The 24,974-nt window shown below is 42.4% G+C and overlaps 1 protein-coding gene across 1 annotated transcript; it reads left to right on the top strand.

The window, feature by feature from the left end:
- The first annotated feature begins 1,452 nt into the window (after nt 1-1,452).
- KCNA10 (potassium voltage-gated channel subfamily A member 10) lies at nt 1,453-24,974 on the top strand. Its single transcript, XM_082228539.1, has 2 exons — nt 1,453-1,519; nt 23,206-24,974. The coding sequence occupies exon 2, from the start codon at nt 23,283-23,285 to the stop codon at nt 24,834-24,836; it is 1,554 nt and encodes a 517-aa protein (XP_082084665.1). The 5' UTR covers nt 1,453-1,519; nt 23,206-23,282; the 3' UTR covers nt 24,837-24,974.

A 24,974-nucleotide genomic window follows, 5' to 3' on the forward strand; every position in this document is an offset into this window, starting at 1 on the left:
TGGGAGGGCGTTCCACAGGGCGGGTGCCACTACTGAGAAGGCCCTCTGCCTGGTTCCCTGAGTGCCTGAGCTCAGTCATACTGCAGCATAGTTAAGGACTGGGTCTGCCCTAGAGGTACAAAAACAATAATGGGCCAGTTAGCTATTAGGGCCACCTAAGCACCCATAATCTTAGATTATAACCGTTAGCCATATAAGTCAGAGAAGAGTTGACATCAGTGGTTTAAAGTGCACTTAAACATTTGTTGGACTGCGGCTACTGATGTGTAACAGAAAGATCCAATTGTTTTTGTTTCCTGTACCATACACTTTCAGCTTAAACATGCTACTTAGAAGGAAGTCAGAATGGAGTGAACTAGCTAAATGCATACTTTGAGTAGAATTACAAAAAAAAAATAAGAGGAAGCTGCATCACAATGGTGAAGTGTGCAGTGCACCTGTCTAGATTTCCACGCTGCCAGTCATGCCCTTTCCTAAAAGATTCCATTCCATCAGTCCATCGGCATTCCTTGGTCACTGGAGTATGCTCAGTTCCCAAAAGGCAGTTTTTGGGATCCTCCACTTAAGAGTTTTTTTTTGACTGAATATTGTTTTGGTATTTCCTTTTCATGCATGGATGGTGTTGTTTTTGCTACCGGCCTTCAGGGAAGAAGTTTGCTGCCAGTATATATAGGATTGAAGTAAGTGGCTTCAGTGAAATCAGTGGCACTTAACCATCTCTCTCTACATCTAACCCACTAAGAGAATTCAGTTATATGGGCAGTGTATCAATGTAACAATTAATTAAATAAAAGGGAAATGACTTCTCATACTTTTAAGGCTACAGTTGTGACATACATACTAGGAAGTAAGACTGAAACTGGTGCCCACTTTCCTGGGAGGAAATCCCAGTTGAATTCAGTGGAATTTTTTTTCAAGGAAATGTGCTTATGGTCTAACTGTAGAGCTTATTGGAAATCTATAGGAAATATCAGAATATATGAATGGGTACTTAGGGCTTGCCAATTTCTGATCCATGCACAAATCTGGAGTGAAGAGTTCTTTGTATACATAAAGATCAAGCAATATCTTAGTTGATGGAAGTCTTATCCATGCGGACAATTTATTTCCTAACCTTGTCTGAATCCATAAGTAATTGATTTAATTGTTTCCAAAGTGGTTTAGTCTCAGTGACTTCAGTGAGATTAACCTGGCTTGAGTGCAATTATACTTGCTTAAGTAATTTGTGGATCACATTGCCTGTGTCACTTAAGCGCACAAGAACACCCAGTCTCTGTTTGGTGCTGCTCCCGTTTTTGAGAACAATTCCTTTTAAAGCCTATGACAACAAGGAGATAAGATTTCACCAGCATATAGTGTTTCTGAATCTGAGTCTTAGCCAAGGCAAACTCTTTCTAATGCTTATCTTTGTATCAGAGATAACAAGCAGACACCAGTCACATCTGGGACAATTGGAGATATCTCAGCCTTTCCCATGCAAGTTCCTGCCCCTCAAAAGACCAGCTGAATTGGATCTGAGGTGAGCTGCTGAATATTTATATTGCATTGTTTTTTAAAAGAAGAGCCCATTTGGTGGGCAGGGGGAATGATGTGATAGAAACATAACAAGATACAATCAGACAGGGTACAATGGGTGTAGTAAAACAATCTCTTTTGCAGCAACTCAGTTATTTAAAATGGAACAAAAGCTGTTTACTTAACAATTCTAAATGAAGTATCTTACAATGCCTCCATTTGTGGACCTCAAGACAATAACCTCAATTTAGGAAAATCCGTGTGAATCAGAATTTCCAATAGCTTTTGTTTTCCTTGTGTTGAGTTGATATAAATATTCCTGCTATTCATGTTTATTGATGACTTTGCTCTACAAGGCTTTGAATAATTTGCATTGTATTTAAAAAATGGTTAGAATGGTGACTAGTTTTTGTTCAAGTGAAGAAACAAAACTGGGAGAACACCCTTCGCAGTATTGTGGCCCTAAGGGGAATTCATTAAATTATTCCAATATTATGCAGTCCTATCCACATATCACAGCGTGTTCTTCAAGACTAGGGATGTCAATATCCACAATGTGCTGTTATCTGCCTGCTTTATGGACCAGTGGTGGTGATTTTACTGTATGTATATCCTGCCTCTCTTATGGATCAGGCTCTATAAGAAAATTGGGGTCTATCAAATTTAAGGTTGTGCCTGGATCGTTGCACTCAACAGAGAGAGGAGGAGGAGCAGCATCAGCATCTCACACAGCTTTTGGAAGTTTTGTTTCTTTAGTTGAGTTGGAGAACCTTGCAGAACAATGTGCAGGGTAGGTTGGCATGGTGGTGCTCTAGTGGGAGCTAGAAGTGGTGAAGATCACCTGGTTCCTACCATTGGTCTCCTCCACTGGCTTGAAAGGGCTTCTACAAATGGAAGGAGCCCTTTCATTTGAAGAAGGGACATCTGGGATCAAAGCCATTGTTTTGGCCACACTTTAATTAAAAGTTGGTAATCAGTAAGGCCCAGATCTCACCTGCAAGCTGACTAGCCCTCTGAAGTCCTTCTTGCTTCAGACAATGGAAGGTGTATGAATGACTGATTTTGGTATGTGATTTAATGAAATTAAACTACTATGCTGCATGAGATTTTGATGTCCATTTGCTCAGATATCTGTGATACCTTTCATTCAATGTAGTGGAATTCTTTCCCATTTTCCAGTGGGCTAGACCATTCCACAATGGAGTGACCTCAGGCAAAGGAGGAAGGAATTCTTAAAGGTTGTTCAGAATTTCATTGTACGTCTAGTTGTGTGATCTTGTGTGTGGTATGCAGGGGTGAAAATGGCTGCACCTTCAGTGCAGCTATGAAAGAAAGAAAAGTGTTGTGCTCTCTTGGTGTCTTTCAAGATCCTTATCTGCAATGAACATTTAGCTCAGTTGATTAGAACATGGTGCTGATAACACCAAGGTTGCAGGTTTGATCCCCATATGGGACAGCTGCATGTTCCTGCTTTGCAGGGGGTTGGACTAAGAGATCCTCAGTGTTCCTTCTAACTCTACAATTCTACGAGGCTGCATTTTAATGTTTTAATGTTGTATTTTAATCTTGTTTTTAAGTTGTATTCATTCAACTTGTTTCTATTATTGGTTGTTAGCCGCCCTGAGCCTGGCCTTGGCTGGGGAGGGCGGGGTATAAACAAACAAACAAACAAACAAACAAACAAACAAACAAACAAACAAATAATAATTGTTATTATTATGCTTCTATGACTCTATCCTGAAAGATCCCAGGGCATTTCATCAGGACCTCTGGTGAGGTTTTGGAACATATTCAAGGCCTCACCATCATATGCTATGAACGGAGATTGTGCCCAGTCCTCTATGGTTGCATATTGTAAGGATCCAGTCAGGAATGGGACAGCAACTAGAGACAAAATGGTCAAAAGCCCCTCTACCGTCACACTGTGGTTCCAACCTTGTGTGGTGTCCCTGTGCTTAGCTATTGGCAAAAGGGGAAAACAAGCTACGCAAAGCCATAACTACTCAATGGACCAAACTACAGTGGTACCTCGCAAGACGAATGCCTCGCAAGACGAAAAACGCGCAAGACGAAAGAGTTTTCCGTTTTTTGAGTCGTTCCGCAAGACAAATTTCCCTATGGGCTTGCTTCGCAAGACGAAACGTCTTGCGAGTTCTTGCAAGTTTGTTTCCTTTTTCTTAAAGCCGCTAAGCCGCTAATAGCCGTGCTTCGCAAGACGAAAAAACCGCAAGACGAAGAGACTCGCGGAACGGATTAATTTCGTCTTGCGAGGCACCACTGTATGTCAATTTTAAATCGCCTTATTTGTCCGTCAATGTGAAACCCCTCCCTTCTTTTCCACTGAAACAGTCCCTACAATCTATCAAACCCACTGACCCATTCTCTCACCTCAATGACTGGGGTCACCCCCACAACCTACATTCAAACCACTTATCAGTCATGGTGAGTACTGGGAACTGTAGCTTGTTAAGGGTGCCTGGATCTTCAGCGCCCTTTAAAAAACGACACTTCCCAGGATTTGGGGGGAAAGCCATGACTGTTGTTGTGAGTGCCTGCAATGTATGGTGTGAATGTGACCCAAGCTGCAGTGGAGGTCTGGTTCCTAAGCACCAGCGGCAAACTACGACAAGCCACAGAAAGAGGGAAGGAGAGGAAGGAGCTTACTTTTCCTCTCCCCTCCAAAATCAGCTGCGTACTGCATAGGAGAGTCGAAAGCCAGGCTGAAGTAGCCCCTGGGAGATGTAATTTCCCCAAGAGCTCCTGTAATGTCAGTTGCCTTGGGGAAATTACATTTCCCAGTCTTGCAGCCTGGTGTGCTACTTTGCAGTGCTAAATGGGGAGGGATAGGAATCCTCCTTCCTTCCTTCCCTCTCTCCCTATCTTTATCTTTCTACCACCCATTGGAGCTTAGTAGCATTGAAGGGAATGGAAGAGGAATCAAAGAATTGCAGAGTTGGAAGGGATTCCGAGGGTCCAACCCCCTGCAATGTAAGAATCTCAACATGCAGTCCCTAGTTCAAGTGCATGGTGTCTCAGGTTCAAACCCAGGTAGAGCCACAGGAAACTCCTTCCTGACACCCTGGGGGACTGCTTCCAGGTGGTGTAGAGTAGACAATATTGTACAAGGTGGATCAGTGGTCCAGGCAGCTTCTTATGTTCCTACAAGAAGCTTGGGGGATCAGGATGCATTGAAAGTGGGCTGCTTGGGTGGGAGGGAGCAGATTTGAGGTCAGCTGGAAGAGGTAGAAGGAGAATTCAGGGGTTACAATATTCACTTGCTGTTGAGCTGTGATGAGTCTCCTGAAACTTGTACTTGCAACCCTTGAAATATGAGTTCAGTGACATCACTAACCCTGTTGCAGGTAGTCACCTATATCAGTGAGAATATTGTTTCTAACTAAGTGCCTGCTTAAAAAGCCTTTTGTTGATGAATTCTTGTAATATAAAGTGGTGTGTGTGTGTGTGTGCGCGCGCGTGTGTGTTTAAGAACAGCATGTTTCCATATTCAAAAGTGAATGTGTGGAATATACAAGATGTGCTAAATATGCAGAGTGGCAACGCCGGTGTTTCTCCAAAGGAAATGAAAACACCTCTGTTGGCTAGACCTGATGTCCTGTGGTACAGCAATTAGAACAGTAATTAGACTATCAAATGTCATAGAACAGAAAATGACAAAAGCTCAGAGTGTGCTACCTTAGACGTATACTCGGGATGCATTAACATTAATCAGCTAATCTGCTGTGAGGCTTTTCTTCTGCAGGGGATGTTCTGTTGACTTAGAAGTGTTCATGCAAACCACGCTAGCACCAAAGAGCTTTAACTGATATCACTGGACTTGGATCAGGCTTTGTGTGCAAGTGAGGATATTTACAGCTAAAAATCAGGGATAGCATTGTTACCGCGGCCTCTTGATCTAGCATTTCCCCATTTCTATCTTTCTCGGAAAGGGCGGCATTGCAGCCGGGCATCTGGCCCACGTAGCACCCTGGCTGGCGGGTGGGAGGTTGGCGCCCCAGCCCTGACCGCGTCACCCCAATCCCGTTTCTATCTTTCTTAGAACTGAACCTCATAAGGGAACGTATTGACAGTGGTCTCCCTCGATGTTTTCTGTGGTATGGGTGATTCAAGAACGGCAGCTCTATGGTCCCTAAGGGTGAACTTCAGTTTAATTTCAGTCCATGGCAATTTCACATGCGTTCATTCAGAAGTACCGTAAGTCTCATTTTTGCACTGATTTGGGTTTGTTGTTTTTAAAAAGAAACAGATTTTCATACAGATTTTTTTAATTTAAAAAAGTATTTAAAATTCTATTTTAGGGCAAAATATGACTTTTTTTACCTAAACATTCTAAACATTTTGCCCTAAAATAATGTTGGGACAAGCTTTTCACACATTGGGGTATGTGATTTGAGACAAGAACTGTATTGTAAAATTTGGAGAAGTGCAAAATCTAAATGACTAATGCAATTGATGTATTAGTCCAGGTCAGGTCACCTAAACATGCAGAGCAATTGATGTACTCCTGCTTCTCTAGGGGTAGCTGTTTAAAAGCTTATGGCACAGTGGCTACAAGTGAATGGAGTGGCTGTGGGGGTGTTTCCTCCCCTGGGGATTTAACCATGTTACAAGTGCTTCTGGACATAATTAAAGGTACCATGTGATAAGCTTTTTAAAGCAATGTCATCTCCAAGTTTTTGTGGAGGGGGGGATGAGGTGGGCTTGTTCCCTACATCTTAGCGAGCCCTTTTGATGCAAACTGCTTTGTGCTAATGGAGCAAGCCTCTGGGAGTGTGCCTTGAAAGGAGGTCGCTGTAACCACACCACCTTTCAGTGCTTGCCAATCAGTGCTTGCAGCGATCCCCGTTGAACTTTCCCAGGTGTCAATCACCTGACATTGTGATCTCAGGGGATTGTCTGGTGGGTGGTCCTGCCCGCCGGTCAAAGCTGGCCTGTAGAGGGTCGAGGGCTGACCAATCTGGTTCATGGGCCAGATCTTGTTCCCCACCCCTGAGGTAGGGCTTGAGCAACCCAACTTCAAGAGTCTTCCTAACTGAGTAACACCACTTTCTCTTCATCACTACTTCCCATTTGCTTGTGGGATCAATCTGCACCATTTAGAAGGAGAGGCAAGGCAAGTGGAGGTTGTTGCCCCTTTTCCTTACTGCTCTCTGAGTCACTGTTATATTTTGTACCTAAATACTGGGAAAAAGAAAAGGGGAGCTGAATGACCTGCAATTTTGTATGTTACTGTAACACTGTTAATAGCTATTTCATGGGATTTGAAAAACAACCAGTGCCAGATAATTCATATACTTTCTGACTAATAGCCAAAATTGCAGCCATCAAAACACAATCTCAAGTACAGTGTTACCTCGGGTTAAGTACTTAATTCGTTCCGGAGGTCTGTTCTTAACCTGAAACCATTCTTAACCTGAGGTACTACATTAGCTGCGCGATTTCTGTTCTCATCCTGAGGTAAAGTTCTTAACCCGAGGTACTACTTCCAGGTTAGCGGAGTCTGCAACCCGAATTGTTTGTATCCCGAGGTGTTTGTAACCCGAGTTACCATTGTATTTGAAAAAAGTGATGAAGAACTGTCTCCTTTGTGCTTTGTATATTAAATCAGGCAAGTTACTTTAAAAAATGAAGCAAAATATTGTGATATGCTGCTGTGGCAACTCAGACTTATGTCACCCCATAAAAACCCTGATCCCCAAACAGTGAAAAAGCAGTGTGTTGCAGTGTGTGTGAGAGAAAGAAAGAAAGAAAGAAAGAAAGAAAGAGGGTTGCTGTTTCTGAGAGGGTAGGCAAGTTTCTTAGAAATTTTCAGGATGTATATGTATTTGAAAGAAATAACCCCCCTGGCTATCTTGTTTAAAATAAGAGTTGTCACCCCCTCCTATTTCTAATAAATTACCTGTTGCTTTCAACTCTACCCCCACAAATTGCTGAAGAATTGTCTTCAGCTTAAAAAATTGCAATGGTATAAACACACTGAAAACATTAAAAAGTAAAAATAAAACTGAAAGGCATGTGTAGCCTTGTCATTTATCCCACACCAAAGTACAGTGGTACCTCGGGTTAAGAACTTAATTTGTTCTGGGGGTCTGTTCTTAACCTGAAACTGTTCTTAACCTGAAGCACAACCTTAGCTAATGGTGCCTCCTGCTGCTGCCGCACTGCTGGAGCACGATTTCTGTTCTCATCCTGAAGCAAAGTTCTTAACCTGAAGCACTATTTCTGGGTTAGCGGAGTCTGTAACCTGAAGTGTTTGTAACCTGAAGCATCTGTAACCTGAGGTACCACTGTAAATATCTTTGTTCACTAGAAATGTAGAGCCAGTGAACAGGCCACACATCTTACCTCTAGAAGCTACTCTTGTAGACACAAGTCAATATGAGATTCTGGCAGAAGATTCTGGCAGAGAAGGGAAAGCGCATCTCTTCACCATAGTGAATTTGCTGCCACATGATGTGGTGCTGACTAACCACCAGCTTTAAAAATGGGAGTCTTGCCAGTCCTAGTGCTAACAAGGCTCCCATGTGGGATGTGATGCAGCAAAGCAACTTTTCCAAGAAGATCTCCTAGTGAAGAATTTGCTCCCAGGGTCATTTCACCCATTCCAAGCTCTGCCCCTTGGAAGGCCTTAAAGGGGCAGGCCTCTAGCTTAGAACCTAGCCCTCCCCCATTCCGAAAAGTTGCTCTGCAAGCATCAGTTGTAATTAATTAAAAGTTTTGTTCTTGCTTTACTGTAATGCTCTCAGGTGCCACTAGGTGGCTCCCTTGACTTCCCCTCTAGAGCATAACTTGAGAGCAACAATAGAATATTCAGAACCATTGGCACTTCACAGAATCATAGCATTGCAGAATTGGAAGGGTCACCCCAAGGATCATCTAGTCCAACCCCCTGCAATGCAGGAATCTCAGCAAGATCATAAATGACAAATGGTCACTTAAATGTTTTCTGACTGCAAGCATACATTGACTGATCTGAAGTGAAACATTTCCTATAGCAATGTATTGTTATGGTGCTGCTTTGCCAGAAAATTTCTGCCATGCTAAAAATGCCCAAGAAGCAGAGATCAGAGAGCAGTAATATTGATTTGATTCAACAGGAATCTTTCAGAAGATCTTGTCCTGCCCCCAAGGCTTACTAGATTTCTCATGGGTTCAAGTAGATCTAATGGGTCCCCATACTGCCAGCCCAAAACATTTTCTTGCCTAAACTGGAAATTAAATGCATTTGCTAGGGCCAGCACTTTAATAAGTCTGGTTGCACCAATCAGATACCAGTTCTTGTCTCCATTTTGCCTTTAGGGTACAGTGGTACTTCTGGTTGCGAATGGGATCCATTCCGGAGGCCCGTTCGCAACATGAAAAGAGCGCAACCTACAGTGGCGCATCTGTGCACGCGCAGGTTGCAATTTGTCGCTTCTGCGCATGTGCGTGACATCATTTTGCGCTTCTGCGCATGTGCGAGCAGCAAACCCTGGAAGTAACCCTTTCTGGTACTTCTGGGTCGCCGTGGGACGTAACCTGAAAGAACGTAACATGAAGCGGACGTAACATGAGGTATGTCTGTACTGTCTTAGCAGGTTGATTTACCCTGCTACAAGGCAGGGCACGGCAGGCCCACTCCTGCCCAGCTGCGTCCAGCTGCCATATTAATGTCCCACAATTCCCCTGGTGTAGTGCCACTCTGGGACATTATGGGAAATTAAATTGGTGGCCAATCTCAATCACTCAATACTGCTTGTTGTATTGCTCAGAGTGCTGCTGCCTGTTTCCACCAGGTGAGCCCCAGTAGGACTGTTCACACAGGAGGGAGCCCATCCAGGGTTCACTTTGAACAAGACACCCTCAGATCTAGAGCAGTTTCTGGCCAGACCTTCATTGTCATCTATTCACGGAGACATCCCACAAAATCTAGTCATCTTCACCAAAACCACTGCCTGTGCATAAAGCAGAAGAGTGGGGAAGGGCTGTGACCCCCAGAGCTGGAGAGGCCTTAACCAACTCTGACACCTAGATGATACCTTTGTAGAAGCTGTAGTCTCTGCAGAACCAACTTGGTGCTCCCTCCTCATTGGTGGAGAATATATAAAGTGGTTCCTGTGTGACTGAGAATCTCAAATCTTCAGAGAAGGATCAAAACTCCTATCAGGTACCAGGCTGCTCACAGTTCTGCATCTTGTAATATTACTGAGAAAGATCTTTGAGGAGCATACTAAAATACTTGCTGTGAAACAGAGTTCTTGTTTTTCTAGGGCAAGCCCATATGTCATTGTGAAAGCACATGTAGTTTCACTTAACTGATAGCGGGCTCTAATGGCTGATGGTTTTTAGCTGCTTTTTATATGTGGAAAGTCTGCCTTTTAGCTTTGATCTCTGATCTCTCTCGTTATTAAATTACAGGCTGACCCGGTTAATCCACGGTTGATTAATATGCGCTGAATGTCTGGGTATCAGAAAGATTTCCTCTGTCTCATGGCGTGTACTGGGTGTACCAGGTTCTTTGTTAATCTGATTTTTATTTATAAAGCAAAAATCTGAATAAAATGTGCAAACTGGAGGAGGGGATTAAACAAGTCTGGCTGTCACTGCTCACACAAGAAGACAAGCCTCTGCGCCTGAGGTTTCAAGTTGAAGCAGTTTTGGCAGGCATCAACAGTACTGGCCGAGAATCTGAGTCGCACAGCGAAGTTCTTCTATGCCATTCTGGCAGTGCAAGCAGACTAGGAGCCAGTACATCCGTTCTTAAAAGGTCAAATGTTTCAAATCATGGACGAGCTGCAATCTTGCTCAAGCTCCCTCTTCTGATGTTGTACTGCTCATATGAAGCATTCCTGTCTTACAGCAGATACACAGGTCAATACTGATGGTGAGTCAGGAAATATGCTCCCATTATGTTCTCTTGTGCTGAAACTTGACTATTGATGCAAGCTCCCCACAAGAGTTGGCCATAGTTTATTAAGCAAGTTTATATAGAACTTCATGACAGGTCTCTAAGCATGGGTCTCCAAGGAGAACTCTTGAGTCTGGTTTGAGTCTACATTTACTTCTCTGTGTCTGGATGCATCACACTTACAATGTAGGTGAAAAATCACACCAAGTGGTGTGGTGGTATTGGCACAGATGCAAATTATTTGGCTTTAGGTACTGTCTTTGTCATTACTGTGTCCTAAACATCTATCCCTGCCCTGACACCAAAACATAGATATAGATTCTTATATCTATGTACCCCCCAATCCTCTGTGAGCATGTTCATCTTTTCAGAAAGCAACACCAATACAGACATAAGGCAAACTTCTGCTGCGGAGTTGAAGAAATATTTCCGGTCTGTTAAAACTTTCTGAACTCTTATCACCAGCAAAAGAAGCATCAGCTTCAACTCCCTCCTTTTACCTTCCTACTTGAATGAGTCTGACCTTAGAGGGCTAAACTAACCCATTCACAGGGGCTACTTCCATGGGCTGTGGGAGGAATGATAAAACATCTAGAACTGAGGGATCCTCAGAGATCCTCCCCCAGTTTTAAAGGGTTTCAGACAGTGAAAGAGGGCGAAGCCATTCCATTTTCCATCTCCACTTTCTCCACTGCTCTGATGTACCTGCAGATACATCATTATTTCACATCATTACGGTGACTCCATTAAACTAACTTAAAGAACTTCTAGAATCAATCACACAATAGGAAAGACCAGACATTCTTTGCAGTTCTCATAATTTTAATAAGCAAAAACAAAATCCACAGAACACAGTGGTTTTAAGGTCATCTTACAGGACATAAGCTAGCAGACTAAAACTAATACTCTTATAATCCCAACAACCTTAATAAAATATTCTCCCCCCCGCTTTTTAAGGTAATGTTTTATTTTACAAATAATGAACAGCACATAACATCATGGAAATATGACCGGAAAAACTGCATGAACCTTTTAAAGTTACTGAAGCTACTTTAATGAGGTAATTTTAATTAAAAAGCTAGCTGGAAGAGGTGAGTCTTCCAAACCTCTTTGAAGACCAGCACTGATAGGGTCAATTGCATATCGCTGGGAAGAAGGTCATTAAGCTAGGAATCACGTATCACATTAAAAATTGGTCTAGGTTCACTTATTCCTTTAGTGGAGATACATCTTGAAAATAATAAGAATTGCTCTGTTGGATCAGACTAATAATTCCATCTAGCAGAACATTATGTCTTCTTGGTTAGCTAGATGCCTCTGGGAAGCTTGGTCTGTGTATAGAGGTTCCATGTTTAGCTATCATGGCTAATGAATGTTGATGGGCCTATTCTTTATAAATGTTGCCTGATGCTTCTTCAAAGTTTTCTGAACTAGTGTTCATGCAATAATTGCATGAGTTAATTATGAATTGCACGAAGTGCTTCCTTTTGTGTGTCTTGAACTTACTACCAGCCAATTTCTTGGCAGCAGGAATGCATCTGGGCTTCTCTGTTCTGATTATTTGTTGTGGCTGTAAAGACACCCAGTATTTCCTCTGTGCTGCCCAAGCAAACACTACACAGTAATGGAGTTGTTGATGTAGAGGAAAATGAACTAACCAACTACAAAGCCATAGTCTTTAAACCGTTGACATGTTTGGTGCTATCCTCTATAGGTTTATTGGCAGATGCTCATTGTCCTTTTGAGAAATGAGGCGTAGTCCATTTTGCTTCTTCATGTGCCAGAAATTCTTTCAAGGACAGAACAACATACATAGCTTCCCATGAAACATCTCTGTTGCCCCCACCCTGAAACAGAAAAAGTATAATCAAATTAAACTGCAGCTAGAAATAGAACTTGAAATCAGTTGTAACAAATTGTTAAAATTTGGCATGATCACCCAAAGTTTTTTGGACTCACTGATTTCAGTAAGGGTGAGTTAGGGCAGAATATTGAATTAGAGAAGCCAGTTTTCATGCTTGCAGGTAATACTTGTACTGTGTTACAAATATATGAATATAATAATGAGTATGTCATATGTTGATTACTTTTGATTAAGATCAAATCAGATTTTAAAAACATCTCACATTCTCAATGCTTAGAATTAAGGTAGAAATCACATTACAAGAAGTACATATAGCTACACAACAACCCTTGGAAATATTTAAAATATTGTTGACAATTCTTCTTATTTGAAGTGTGTGTGGATTAACAGAAGAACCACCCATAAATCACCTGGAAAAGATGCAAACCTCACTTGCTCCAACTCTCCCCAGTATAATCTGCTTTGTTAGCACTTTCTTTGGGGGGGGGGGGATGTCACCAGAGGTCAAAACTCAACACTAAATGCTTCAAATGAGGACCAATAGCCAATGCATTTCTTAAATGAGAAACTTCTCAGACAAGGCCTTTTAAAGGCAACAATGACCAAGTGTTCCAACTAGCAGCTGACATGCTTGAGCAAGTGGTGCTGAATCTTTACTGCTGGTAGCCTTTTGCCAATGTTAAAGATGTGCATGCATGATTGGAGGCAGGGCAAGATTTCCTGTTTTTGTCCTCCAGGAAGACTCAGATTGGCTTCAGTGCAACCAGGACCCATAGTTCTCATTGATGAGTGGTGCTAATGGTGGCACTGGCAAGAGACAAACACATACATACACGCATGCGCGCGCGCGCGCACACACACACACACACACAGTCTGGTATATGTAAGTCTGGATCAACAGAAAATTACAGATGGCAAGAATACTAGATGTTTTGATGATGATAATGATAATAATAATAATAATAATAATAATAATAATAATAATAATAGTAATAATTAGAATCGTAGAATTGTAGAGTTGGAAGGGCCTCAAAGCATCATTTAGTCCTACCCTCTGTGAAGCAGGGATCCTTAATTTATATCATTTTATATTTTATATTTAGTTTTATGATATTTTTATGACCGTTGAGTTGGATACAAACATTTGACCAGAAAGGGGCTCTTACCCAAACAGTTCCACAAAGGGTGGCCGCTTACACAGGGTCAAAAAGAGGGGGCGAGAGCCTAGATGGCCTAGAACTATAGATGCAAATTTAGATATAGTTACTGTAATTTCGATAGAAATACAGTATATAACACCATCATGGGGGAGACTGACCAGGAGCCTGCGCTATCTGCTATCCAGCTGCTCCCCAATGGATGGGCATTTTCAAAGCCCCTGCTCTTCCTTCTTTGAACTAGACTTGGAACAGACAGACCTTCAGTTAAGGGTTTGACCACTACCCACTGTAAGGTAGGGTACATGGCCAGTCTAGCTCCACGTCATGCATACTTTAAAAGGTTCCTTACATCTGCAGCATGCTGCCTACATAGCAGGCTACCTGCAAGGTTCTTCTGCTATATTCTAAGCAGCAGCAACAGCAGCCAACAGAACTAGGATCCAGTTTTTGTTAGGCTACAAGAATTCCAGAAGCAAAGAACTGTTAACTAATAAGGAATAATGCACTGATCCCACCACCCTTCACAACTCCATTAATTATGACTCAGGGGTAAGACCACCTCCTCCTAGGGAGCACATTAATTGTTGCTTTAAGGGGAACCCCCCCAACCCCTATCCTACTCTTCTTCAGACAGACTCCAGAGGTTTGACAACATCAAATCAGATACAACGATCGAATCACAGCAACAAAAACTGATAAAAACTAAACAGCAGCATTAAACAGCAGAAATAAATATTATTAGTGTAGTTGTTTAGTTGTGTCTGTCTCTTCGTGACCCCATGGACCAGAGCACGCCAGGCACTCCTGTCTTCCACTGCCTCCTGCAGTTTGGTCATAAATAAATATGTAGGTGAAAATACGTAGGGCTTTAAAAGCCATATAAATTGTTCTGGCTGTGAAAATACTGATTAATATAAGCACAAGAAAGTCAGCATTTAGTGAAGCAGTACTTATTAAAATGCCCAATACTTTCTTTGAATTATCATTTGTTATGTTTTATAAATTTTGGTAACACAGCCAATTTTAGTAACCAGCTATCATATTCCATGCATGTGAAATATGTAACTCTGTATTAAACGATTAATTTATTCTGCTGAATTCTAATAACTACTGAGCTTTATATATAGGAACCCTATACTTCTTTTACAAAAAAAAATTCCAAGAGACGTATCTAACTTGTGGAACTCACTGCAACAGTATGATACCGAGGCAAAGAAGTTAACAGGATTAAGGGAGGGCAAATATTAGCTAAGTGTATAAATAGTGAGCTTAATCCACAGCTTCATTATAGAAGTCATTTCCTTTATTTATTTATTTGCAAAGGATATAAATGCTCACGGCGTTATGGCTTGAGTCATAACAGCTGTCTGAAAGGCACTGACCACTATCTGTGGCAGGAACCTGGACTAAAATGAGCTGCTTGTGGGATTCAGAGTGGCTACGGCTGCCTCAAAGTGAGTGTGAGCGCACCCTAGCTAAAGGAGCCTACTGTCCTCATGGTCTCAGGCAAGAGGTAGGCACACCTAACTGAGTGTTTATTAATCTTTGCTTTTGTTCTTCGCATAGAGATCAGGTCTCTGGGCTGAGATATTAGTGGGTCCTTTAGAAAGTCTGTGAGCAAGCTCTCTGCCTGGTACCCTCTCCATTGAGAAATACCGAGTAGCATCAGGGATTAGCGGCAATATCTGAGCAAAAGGCCTCAGAGGGGCCCGGGATCTTTCTGAAGGCTGCTTCCCACATTAAGGTACTGTATTTGGGTGTAACTGCTGAACATTTTACATGCACACCTGAGCAAGTAGTACATGCACACGAGGGACAGGTGATCCAGCCACTTGTAATATGCAGATACATCTGCCAAGGAAAGGGGGGATTGACTGTTATTCCTAACTCTGTATGCACATGTTGTGGCAAGTGTTCCTGAGGTTTTCCTCTTTCCCACTGTTATTGTGCATCGGGTTGCCACGTCACCTTTAAAACTCTGAAGCACCAAGACTGCAGGATGCAGCCACTGGGTCTCTCACATCATTCCTCACCTCACTGCCAAATGAACCAAAGTGTAACCTGGGATAGCTCAGTTGGCAGATCATGAGACTCTTAATCTCAGGTTTGTGGGTTCAAGCCCCATAGTGGCCAAATTATTCCTACATTACAGGTTGTTGGACTAGTCAGGATAATAATAATAATAATAATAATAATAATAATAATAATAATAATAATTATTATTATTATTATTATTTGCCTCCATGTTCCCTTCCAACTCTACAATTCTATAGGAAGTATGTGCAGCTCACATTTGTTCTGCTTCCTCTTTCCTCTTCTTCACTTGTTGTGTTCACCTTTGAAATTTAGATTGCAAGCGCCTTGGGGCAGGGATCTCTCTCGTTTGCTTCTTTGAAGTGCCTTGCACACTGATGATGCTATGTAAGAGCTGGTGTAGCATCATAGCTAAGAAGAGTGTGAACAATGAACTTGGATGTCCCTGGTTCTAATCTTGCCCCAGCCATAGGCAAGCTACTGCTTCTCCTAACCTCTCCCCTCACCTGCCATTTGGGGATAGCGTAAGGGCAGAACACAACCCTTTGCATGCAAAAGCTCCCAGGTTTGATCCCTGGCATCTTCAGGTAGGCCCAAGAAAGACCCCTGTCTGTGAGCTACTACCAGTCTGTGTTTTTTGTTTTTTAACAAATTTTTATTGGTTTTTAAACAAATACAGATACAATAACTATTAAACACTTATCCAGCAATACTGAGGTAGGTGGACTAATGGCCTGATTTGGGGCAAGGCAGCTTCCCATGTTTGAATGAAAATAATATAACTGACCTACCTTGCAGGGTGGTTGTGGGATATATATATATATATATATATATATATATATATATATGCCACCAAATCTTGCATTCACTGCTTACTTATGAATTCCTGATGACTGAGAGCCACACATGTACTTGAAATGCCCTTTATGCTAATAACCATTACATAAATAACTGATAATAATAAAACAATTTCTCCATGTGTGCCCTGGTCCTCTCCCCCATGCCGTGAGTCTGGAGTCCTGCTGGCTACAGCACATGGAACAGAAGGGTGGATGACATGAACAGCTGTGGAATGGGGCAAGAGGTGCAGTGGGCAGCTAGTCTAGCTCAGTACCTTTAAAAGATATAGTTTCCGGATAAGGATTGGCTGTAAATAACAACAGGAAAGGAACGAAGTCATATTCAAAACAAAACACCACATATTGAAGCAACGCAAAACATCCTTTCAACACTGATGTGCAACTTCCTCAAACCTGTTTGTTGTGACAGGGCGCATTATGAGAGGGTCTGGGAAAATCATGCACAGGTTTCTGTTTTGAAACCTGGCAGAGTACATTATGCTCCTTGCGAGGGACAGGGAAATGCTCCAGCTTTTCCTCCCGTGGTGCACATGGGAGCTTGTTGGAGTAAATGTATTCCTGTCTAGACTACAAGGATATCAAATATTGCAGGCGGGATGATTCTATAAGCAGTTTAGGGTGATCATATTGAAGGAGTGGAATGGGATAAGAGATGAGATTGCCCCGGAGGTTATTTGATCTTACCTGCCATTTCCACCAAGCCTGGCTACTTCATCAACATCTTTCAAAGGCGACTTTGCTGCGTCTCGAACATTAACTGTACTTCTCAGCTCCTCTTCCAGAAGCCAGCCGGACAATAAGATGAAAGTCTTCTTTTTCTTTTCTTTTCTTCTTCCCATGAAAAAACAGGGGGGTAAAGTTTTGGGCTACAGCACCATATGCTACTGCAGCCTCTTAGGTACCAGCTATCCGGATGTAAAGTTAATAAAATAGAAGAGAGCAGTGTCAGTTGCATTGCCTGCCTGCGGCTTTTATCCTATTCGGAAGAACTTAGCAAAGGCAGATGTGAATTATCTTTTTTTCCTCCTCTAAGTTTTTTCTTTTTTAATTTAAAATATTATTGTAAAATTGTTTCATGTGACAGATGCATTGAGCTTTGGTGGGTCTCAGCCTTGTACCGGTAAGTCCTGAGGCTAAGTATATTACAGAGGGTTACTTGCTTTTAAAAACTCACTGGTCATCTTGACTAAGCAATCGTGCTGGGGTGAGGTGGGGACAAAATGATGCACTGCTGCATCTATTTTGCTGCTTTCCCCCCTTTTACAGTGATTTTTAGTCACTGAAGAAACCCAAGAGCTCCTTCTTCTCTGAAACGAGACCAATTTTATGTAACTGCATTTTGGGATGGGACAAGGGCAAGAGCTTTTTTGGTGGGGGGGAAGGAAGAGAAAGCACAGCATAAATATACTAATTTACAAAGAGAATGTGATGGGAGAAACACTCTACCTCCTAAAATGACCTTTATTTTTTTCCGGCAGAGGATTTAAGATAAAGAGTATTAGTTAATCAGATTCTGGGAAGCAGCTGTTGGATGATTTACAGAGAGGAGTAAATGAGACAACTTTCCATTTTGAAATCAATGCTGAAAACTAAGTTATATATTGCATGTTTCCATGTGGCTTTGCAAATACATTGTATTTTTATTTTCTGAAAAGGACGCCAACTAATACCCTTAAATAGTCCATGAATAGGGCCAGCAGCCCCTGGCTTCCTTTGTTAGCTTTTTTGCAGTTAGCTATGAGTAAGTTTTGCAAAAGTGTGCATTTCCATACATTAGCAACAAGAAAAATACAGTGGAAAATAGAAGCATGTCCACATGACTACTGGTGTTCCCGTGTTTGACTTTGATGCATTCATTTATGGCAGAGCAGAGTATGGTACTGATCAATGTTGATCCTACGATAATCTGCACAGCAGGTGCAAATGGAACAGTTAGGATGTTCTCCTATGCTGCATTATTGAGCCACGGCAATCCACATGGCCAATAATGTTTCCATAATGCATACTAAAGAAGTTAATCCTGCTTAGTGGAGCTTAATTAAAAGTTTCTTCCCTGCAGCATCTTCCCATTTTCTTGCTTCCTCTTTGATGCAGTGGGGGGTATGTGATGCCTGTTAGTTACTCAGCTTCTGTTCCAGCTATATAAGTTCGTGCCTGGGTGTAAGTATGAATATTGATTTCCTTGCATTATTTGAAATATTGCTATTTTGCTATGGAATTTAAAAGAAGTAAAATAGTGGAAGGAAACCAGTACTTAAATCCATCCAAGCAGGTAAAAAGGTAAAAAACTATGTTGCACCGAATGGGAAGAGGTAGCAAATGAGCAGAAGCTGCAAATAGGAAGCTTTTAATTAAAAGGTACAGTATCCCTCAATTGCATCAAAAGAACTTTGCATGTGCACACAGACAAGCTAGCACAGAAACTATGTTTTATTCCCCCCGCCCCCAGTGGTGGTCCTTGACACCTCAAATTTCAGTGCTGCCCTGTGTGATACCAAAATCTGGCACTGCCTCCTACCTCTTACCTTCCATTGGATGTCAATAGTTGTGGCGCCTGCCGCAGCACCCCAGAAGTTGCGCACCCAGTGCGACCAAACCAGTCGCGCTCCCCTAGATTCACCTTTGCTCACCCCAAAAGAGCAACAACAACTGGCCTGAGAAATATAGATTAAAAACTGTGTGTGTGTGTGTGTGTGTGTGTGTGTGTGAACTAGAATACAAATGCTGGGACTCAACGTCTTGATTCTTCATAAAATAAGAGTGTGCAAAGGATGGCAATTCCAGAGAAAAGGGCTCATGCAGTGCGATCTATGACTGTGGTTTCCATATCGCTCCCATTCATTCCAATTGGACTTGGGCAAGAGACTTCTCTAGCCCTGTGGAACACCCTCCCACCAGATGTCAAAGAGAACAAGAACTACCAGACTTTTAGAATACATCTGAAGGCAGCCCTGTTTAGGGAAGCTTTTAATGTTTGATGCATTACTGTATTTTCATATTTTGTTGGAAGCTGCCCAGAGTGGCTGGGGAAGCCCAGCCAGGTGGGTGGGGTATGTATAAACAAACAAACAAACAAACAAATAAAATAAAATAAATAATAATAATTATATTGTGCCCATAGTCTACAATGTGCGAAACATAAGCAGTTTTGCAGTGAAGCAGTGCACCAGCAGTGCACCAGCTTCATCCTTGTGAAGGATGAGCAAAAGGAAGACCACATCTCCCGCATCCTTGGACCCCAGAACCCCCCTAAATATTCCCTTTTAAGATGATAGCATTTGAAGGCCGTTTTGCTCAGGTGTATAGAAAGGGTGATCTGATGACCATACATGGGGAAAATGAGTGGGGAGATGTTTGTAAGTGTCATTTCACATAATGGACACAGCTGCAATTACTCAAGTTGGAAACAGTTTCATATCGGCAGTTTCATTGGCACATGAGTCTGGTTGTCTGGTGGTTCTAGAACTTCACCTGCCATTCGCCATTCTCAGACAATGGTGTATTGTATTACTATCTTGAGAGAGTGCAGCAATAGTGGCGACGGCAAACTGTAACCAATACACACAGATAAGACTCACCAGTCATTTGTACATACACAGGCTGAACAAGCTCTGCTTTCCTCCATTAAGGGGAGAGCTGTGGCTAATTTGGTGTGCTGTGAAACATCATCATCATCATCATCATCATCATCATCATCATCAAAGTATTGCTTTCACGTAGTAAGAGGGAGAAGGTAACAGAGCTCTGTGGCATCGGCAGATGGATGCAAAGTGACTGCTTTCAGTAACAATAGCTTTCCCCTTTGTGTTGCTGGTGTTGCCAAGGCAGAGTAATGCAGCAGATTTTGGATTCCATCAAAGCAGCAGTCAAGAATGTCTGTTCTATGGGCCTAACAATGTCCAGCAGCACCTCCTGCATTTTGCCCATGCTCTGATTTGGCCCAGGCTATGCCCACCTGATGCTCTGTGATGCCAGGTGTATGTATGACAGAAGATGATGCGGTGCAAAATTAAAAGAAAAGAAAACTAGGAGTTTGCTACTTGAGTTCCAAATGTTTTGAATTGTGACAGAAAATGCAACAAATTAAAAAAGCACTGAATTTCCCAAGCTGGTAAGGAAGAATTGGGAGCCTGCTTAGAGAGACTATGTGCCATTCTTCCTTTGAAGGCATGGGTTGAAAAGGAAGAATCTGTGCAGCTGTGACTTCATTTTTTTTATTTTTTTACTCAAGCCGTAGCTTTAAAGGAAAAATCAGGAGCGCTCCTGATACTTTCTTTGTAGTCACAGGATTTAATTGGAACCACCTGATGTCCTATGGCATCAGATGACTGGCAGATGGGCGACCCCACTACCTGTCAAAGTGGCTCGTGGAGGGATATTCAGTTCTGGATCCCCATCCTTGCATTAAAGAGAGCCATATACAAATATATGCACACGCATCTACATGCATGACCACACACCCAGTGCAAAAAAAAGCCAGTACCTTAGCCACAAGAACTGCACACAGTTTTAATTCTTATTTAGCTCCCAAATATGATGGGTGGCAGGAACTATGGTCACACAACTCTGAATAGTGTACATTCTTCATATCTGTTTCTATGTACTCCTGTAGAGGAGGGATTGGGCTCTTTCAGGAGTGGTCACAGAGATGGACCAGAGCTGCCCTCCTAACACCAGTGTTACTGCCATTTTCTGGAACAGTGTAGAGGTGTAACAAAGAGGCAGTGAGATTAGGGGCTTCACAGGAGCCCCAGTAGAACCACTCCAGTGCTCGTTCTCAGTGTACCAGATATTTTTGACTAGACCAAAATAAAAATGATGCAGAGCAAATACAATTGCTAGATCTTGACTACTCCCCACCCCTCCTCCGGGGCTAGGGGCAGAGGGGAAATTTGATTTTGTTCACATTTTAATGAGAAACTACCTAATTCCCACTTCTCCAGCCAATATATGAATTTAAACAGCAATTTGCACTGAATTCTGAATTTTGCGATACAGTTCTCCAACGAAACAATACATATATTGGGGAGAAATGTGCAAAAAATGCATGTATTCATGGAAATAACATCTTAAACACATTCGATTACAGGAAATTGGTTGCAGAAATGTGTATATTAGACAAAAGTGCACATCAAAATGTGTTCATTGAAGGACATTTGCATTAAAATGCATACAATTTTTCATGAGGATCCCCCCCCCCGCACAGAAGTGTGAAGAACTGAATTTTAAAATGGGAAGAATGGGAAAGGTAGATAACTGAAATTGACAGATTTGCCGTTTCCTATTTGGGATTGCAGCAGCTAGAGATAGCATGCTGAGCAGGGTAGCTTTGTCCTATGTCACTTGGGAATATCAGGAATTAACCTCCGTGATCAAGGGTGTGCTACATCCCATTTTATACTTAAGACGTTTATCTCTGAAGTTTAGCCATATCTCTCCAGCACAATCATGACATAATTTGTGTTCTACAGGGGAAAATCACAAGAGTAAATGTAAGATGTTCAGGCTACAATCCTATATTCATTTATCTGGATGTGGGTCTGATTGAACTCCATGGGATTTTGTGTAAGTACCGGTACATTTACAATGGTGCTGTCTGTGCTGGGGAAATAGTCACAAAACGGTGCAAACATGGGAGGGAATGGTTTGGCTTCTCTCAAACAAGCACCACACAGAACTAAAAATCAGATTCCAAAGTCAGATTGTCAGAACTTTGGGTGTCTACAAGCCAACAGAGAATTTGAAAAGCTGAGCAAAACATTTCTAGTACAAAAATCAACCCCCTCCCAAATTTGTTTCAGCACTTTTGCTCCTCTTTTTTATAGAGGAGTGCCATACTTTTCAATAATTGTAGTAGCACAAATTCCCTTCTCAAAAGTGTCCATACTTCATTGCAATGCTATAAACCCTTTTCCAGATTATTTTTGGACCACTCAGATACTGGCATTTCTGGGGTGCCATGAGTTTAAATCCAAGTTTGTGTGATTTTGCCCTTGATGTGTTGGTCCTGCTATAAAATTGCTTTGTTGTTGTAGTAGTAGTAGGGAAAAAAATGCATTGTGTGTCCAGTCCAGTGCTCACAATGGCCTTTACTAGTGGCAACTGATTTTCTTCTTCTTGAGGCTTTGATGATTGCTCTGAGCCCATGGGGAATAACTCTCCCATGGGTTTCTGCTCCCAGACATATGGGAAATGGGCGTTGTTACCAGAAGAAGCTGAACATCTGCATATTGTCCTCTTAGCATTTTGTCACATGGAAGCATGCAAAATTTGCAGCTTCTGCTTGTTTTGAAGAAGCCAGAGCAATGCATTTTCCATATGTTTGAGAGCAGAAATCATGACGGGGGGGGGGGGGGGGAGGAGGGAGCTGCGGTAAGCAGGTTAAGACTGAACTCATCCAAACTGGCCATTGAGGGTTCTGTTGCTTGCCCGACTCTGCTCTACCCCAAACAAGGAAAGGGGGGAAGCAGGTCCTAAAAATATGCTAATAAATTAAATATTAAGGTCCTCTTTTCCTGCCCCAAGGATCTTTGCTTTGAAACTCTTATAGGGATAACCTACAGTGCCTGGGAAAAGAGCAGAGGCGCTGGATTTCTGGAAACCATCCAAGACACTGCCTCTGTAAAACCCTATAACCTTCAGCACTGTGCTGGGAGGTGTTGCAGAAATAATGAGTGCATGCGAAACACCTACTCGAATCCTCCCTTGAAGGGATAACAGCAGCAGTACTAAGTTAATAGCATTAAAAGTAATTAATTCTGTTTGTTTGAAGATGAGTTACCCTGGACTCAGTTTGATTTCATTCTTTGCGAGCAAGCGACACATAGACATAAAATCCTCTCGGTCTCTCTGTCTGTTCACTTGCAGATCATCATAGCGTGGGAAAGACGCAAGCTGCCGGTATCTAACCGCAGGATTTATGCCGCTAATCTGATTACCCCCATATGATGGACGTGTCCACTTGGAAGGAAATGGAGGTGGCACTGGTTAGTTTTGACAACACCGACGAGGTAGCAGAAGAGCCTTGTTTTTCAAATGACCTCAGGGCTGCTGACCAATCGCACAAAGGGCATCCCAGCTGTACCAGCCTCCTGTCCAACTGGAGAATTCTCATCAACAGTGAGAACACAAACAATGAGACCATATTCTCCAAATTGTCTACTGAGTTCAGTGACCACCTGGGCTTGGAGAATGTGGGCATGGATGAGGGCGACCAGAGAGTCATCATAAACATTGCTGGGCTGAGGTTTGAGACGCAGCTCAAGACTCTCGATCAGTTTCCAGAAACCCTTCTTGGAGATCCTGAGAAGCGGATACACTACTTTGATTCCATGAGGAACGAGTACTTCTTCGACAGAAACAGGCCTAGCTTTGATGGGATACTCTACTACTATCAATCGGGAGGAAAAATCCGGCGCCCAGCCAACGTCCCTATAGATGTCTTTGCTGACGAGATCATTTTCTATGAGCTGGGCGAAGATGCCATGGACCAATTCAGAGAGGATGAAGGCTTCATCAAGGACCCTGTCACTCTTCTGCCAACTAATGACTTTCATAGGCAGTTTTGGCTGCTGTTTGAGTACCCTGAAAGCTCTAGTGCAGCCAGAGGGGTGGCTTTGGTCTCAGTCCTGGTTATTGTCATCTCTATTATCATTTTCTGTGTAGAGACCTTACCTGAGTTCAGAGATGAGAGGGAGATCAAGGACCTCAAGGCTGAAGCTAACAATCTAACCAAAGCCATTGCGGTCCCTAATACCTTCACAGACCCCTTCTTTGTGATAGAAACTGCCTGCATCGTCTGGTTCTCCTTTGAGTTGTTTGTCAGATTCATTGTTTGTCCCAGCAAGGCTGAGTTCTTCAAGAATATTATGAACATCATAGACATTGTGTCCATCATTCCTTACTTTGTGACCCTCACCACGGAGCTGATTCAGCAGACTGAGCTAAACGGCCAACAGAACATGTCCCTGGCCATTCTCAGGATTATTCGCCTGGTGAGGGTCTTCCGTATCTTCAAGCTTTCCCGGCACTCCAAGGGGCTACAAATCTTAGGACAGACCCTCAAAGCCAGCATGAGGGAACTGGGCTTGCTCATCTTCTTCCTTTTCATTGGGGTCATCCTGTTTTCTAGTGCCATCTACTTTGCAGAGGTGGACGAACCACAATCACATTTCTCCAGCATACCTGATGGCTTCTGGTGGGCTGTGGTCACCATGACGACTGTTGGCTATGGAGACATGTGTCCTATCACCCTGGGGGGAAAGATAGTGGGGACTTTATGTGCTATTGCAGGGGTGCTCACCATTGCACTTCCTGTGCCAGTCATTGTCTCCAACTTTAACTATTTCTACCACAGGGAGACAGAGAATGAAGAGAGACAAATATTACCTAGGGAGGTAGAAAGAATACTCACCGGTGTGGTTACAGGGAATGGGAGTATGGACTCCCTGAACAACACAAATGAAAATTGTTCTCAAGACAAGACAAAAAAATATTGAGCAGTCACAGAAGACAAAAGGCTTGAAGGGTCTAAGGGTCTCTGACTGACCGATTGATAAACCATGTCTACTGTGTAACTCAATCTCTTTTTTTTAAAACAGCAACAACAACTTGGTTTGGGTTTTTCAGTCTTTCAT

Source organism: Podarcis vaucheri (assembly GCF_965113315.1).
Source record: "Podarcis vaucheri genome assembly, chromosome: 6".
In the NCBI taxonomy this organism is placed as follows: domain Eukaryota; kingdom Metazoa; phylum Chordata; class Lepidosauria; order Squamata; family Lacertidae; genus Podarcis; species Podarcis vaucheri.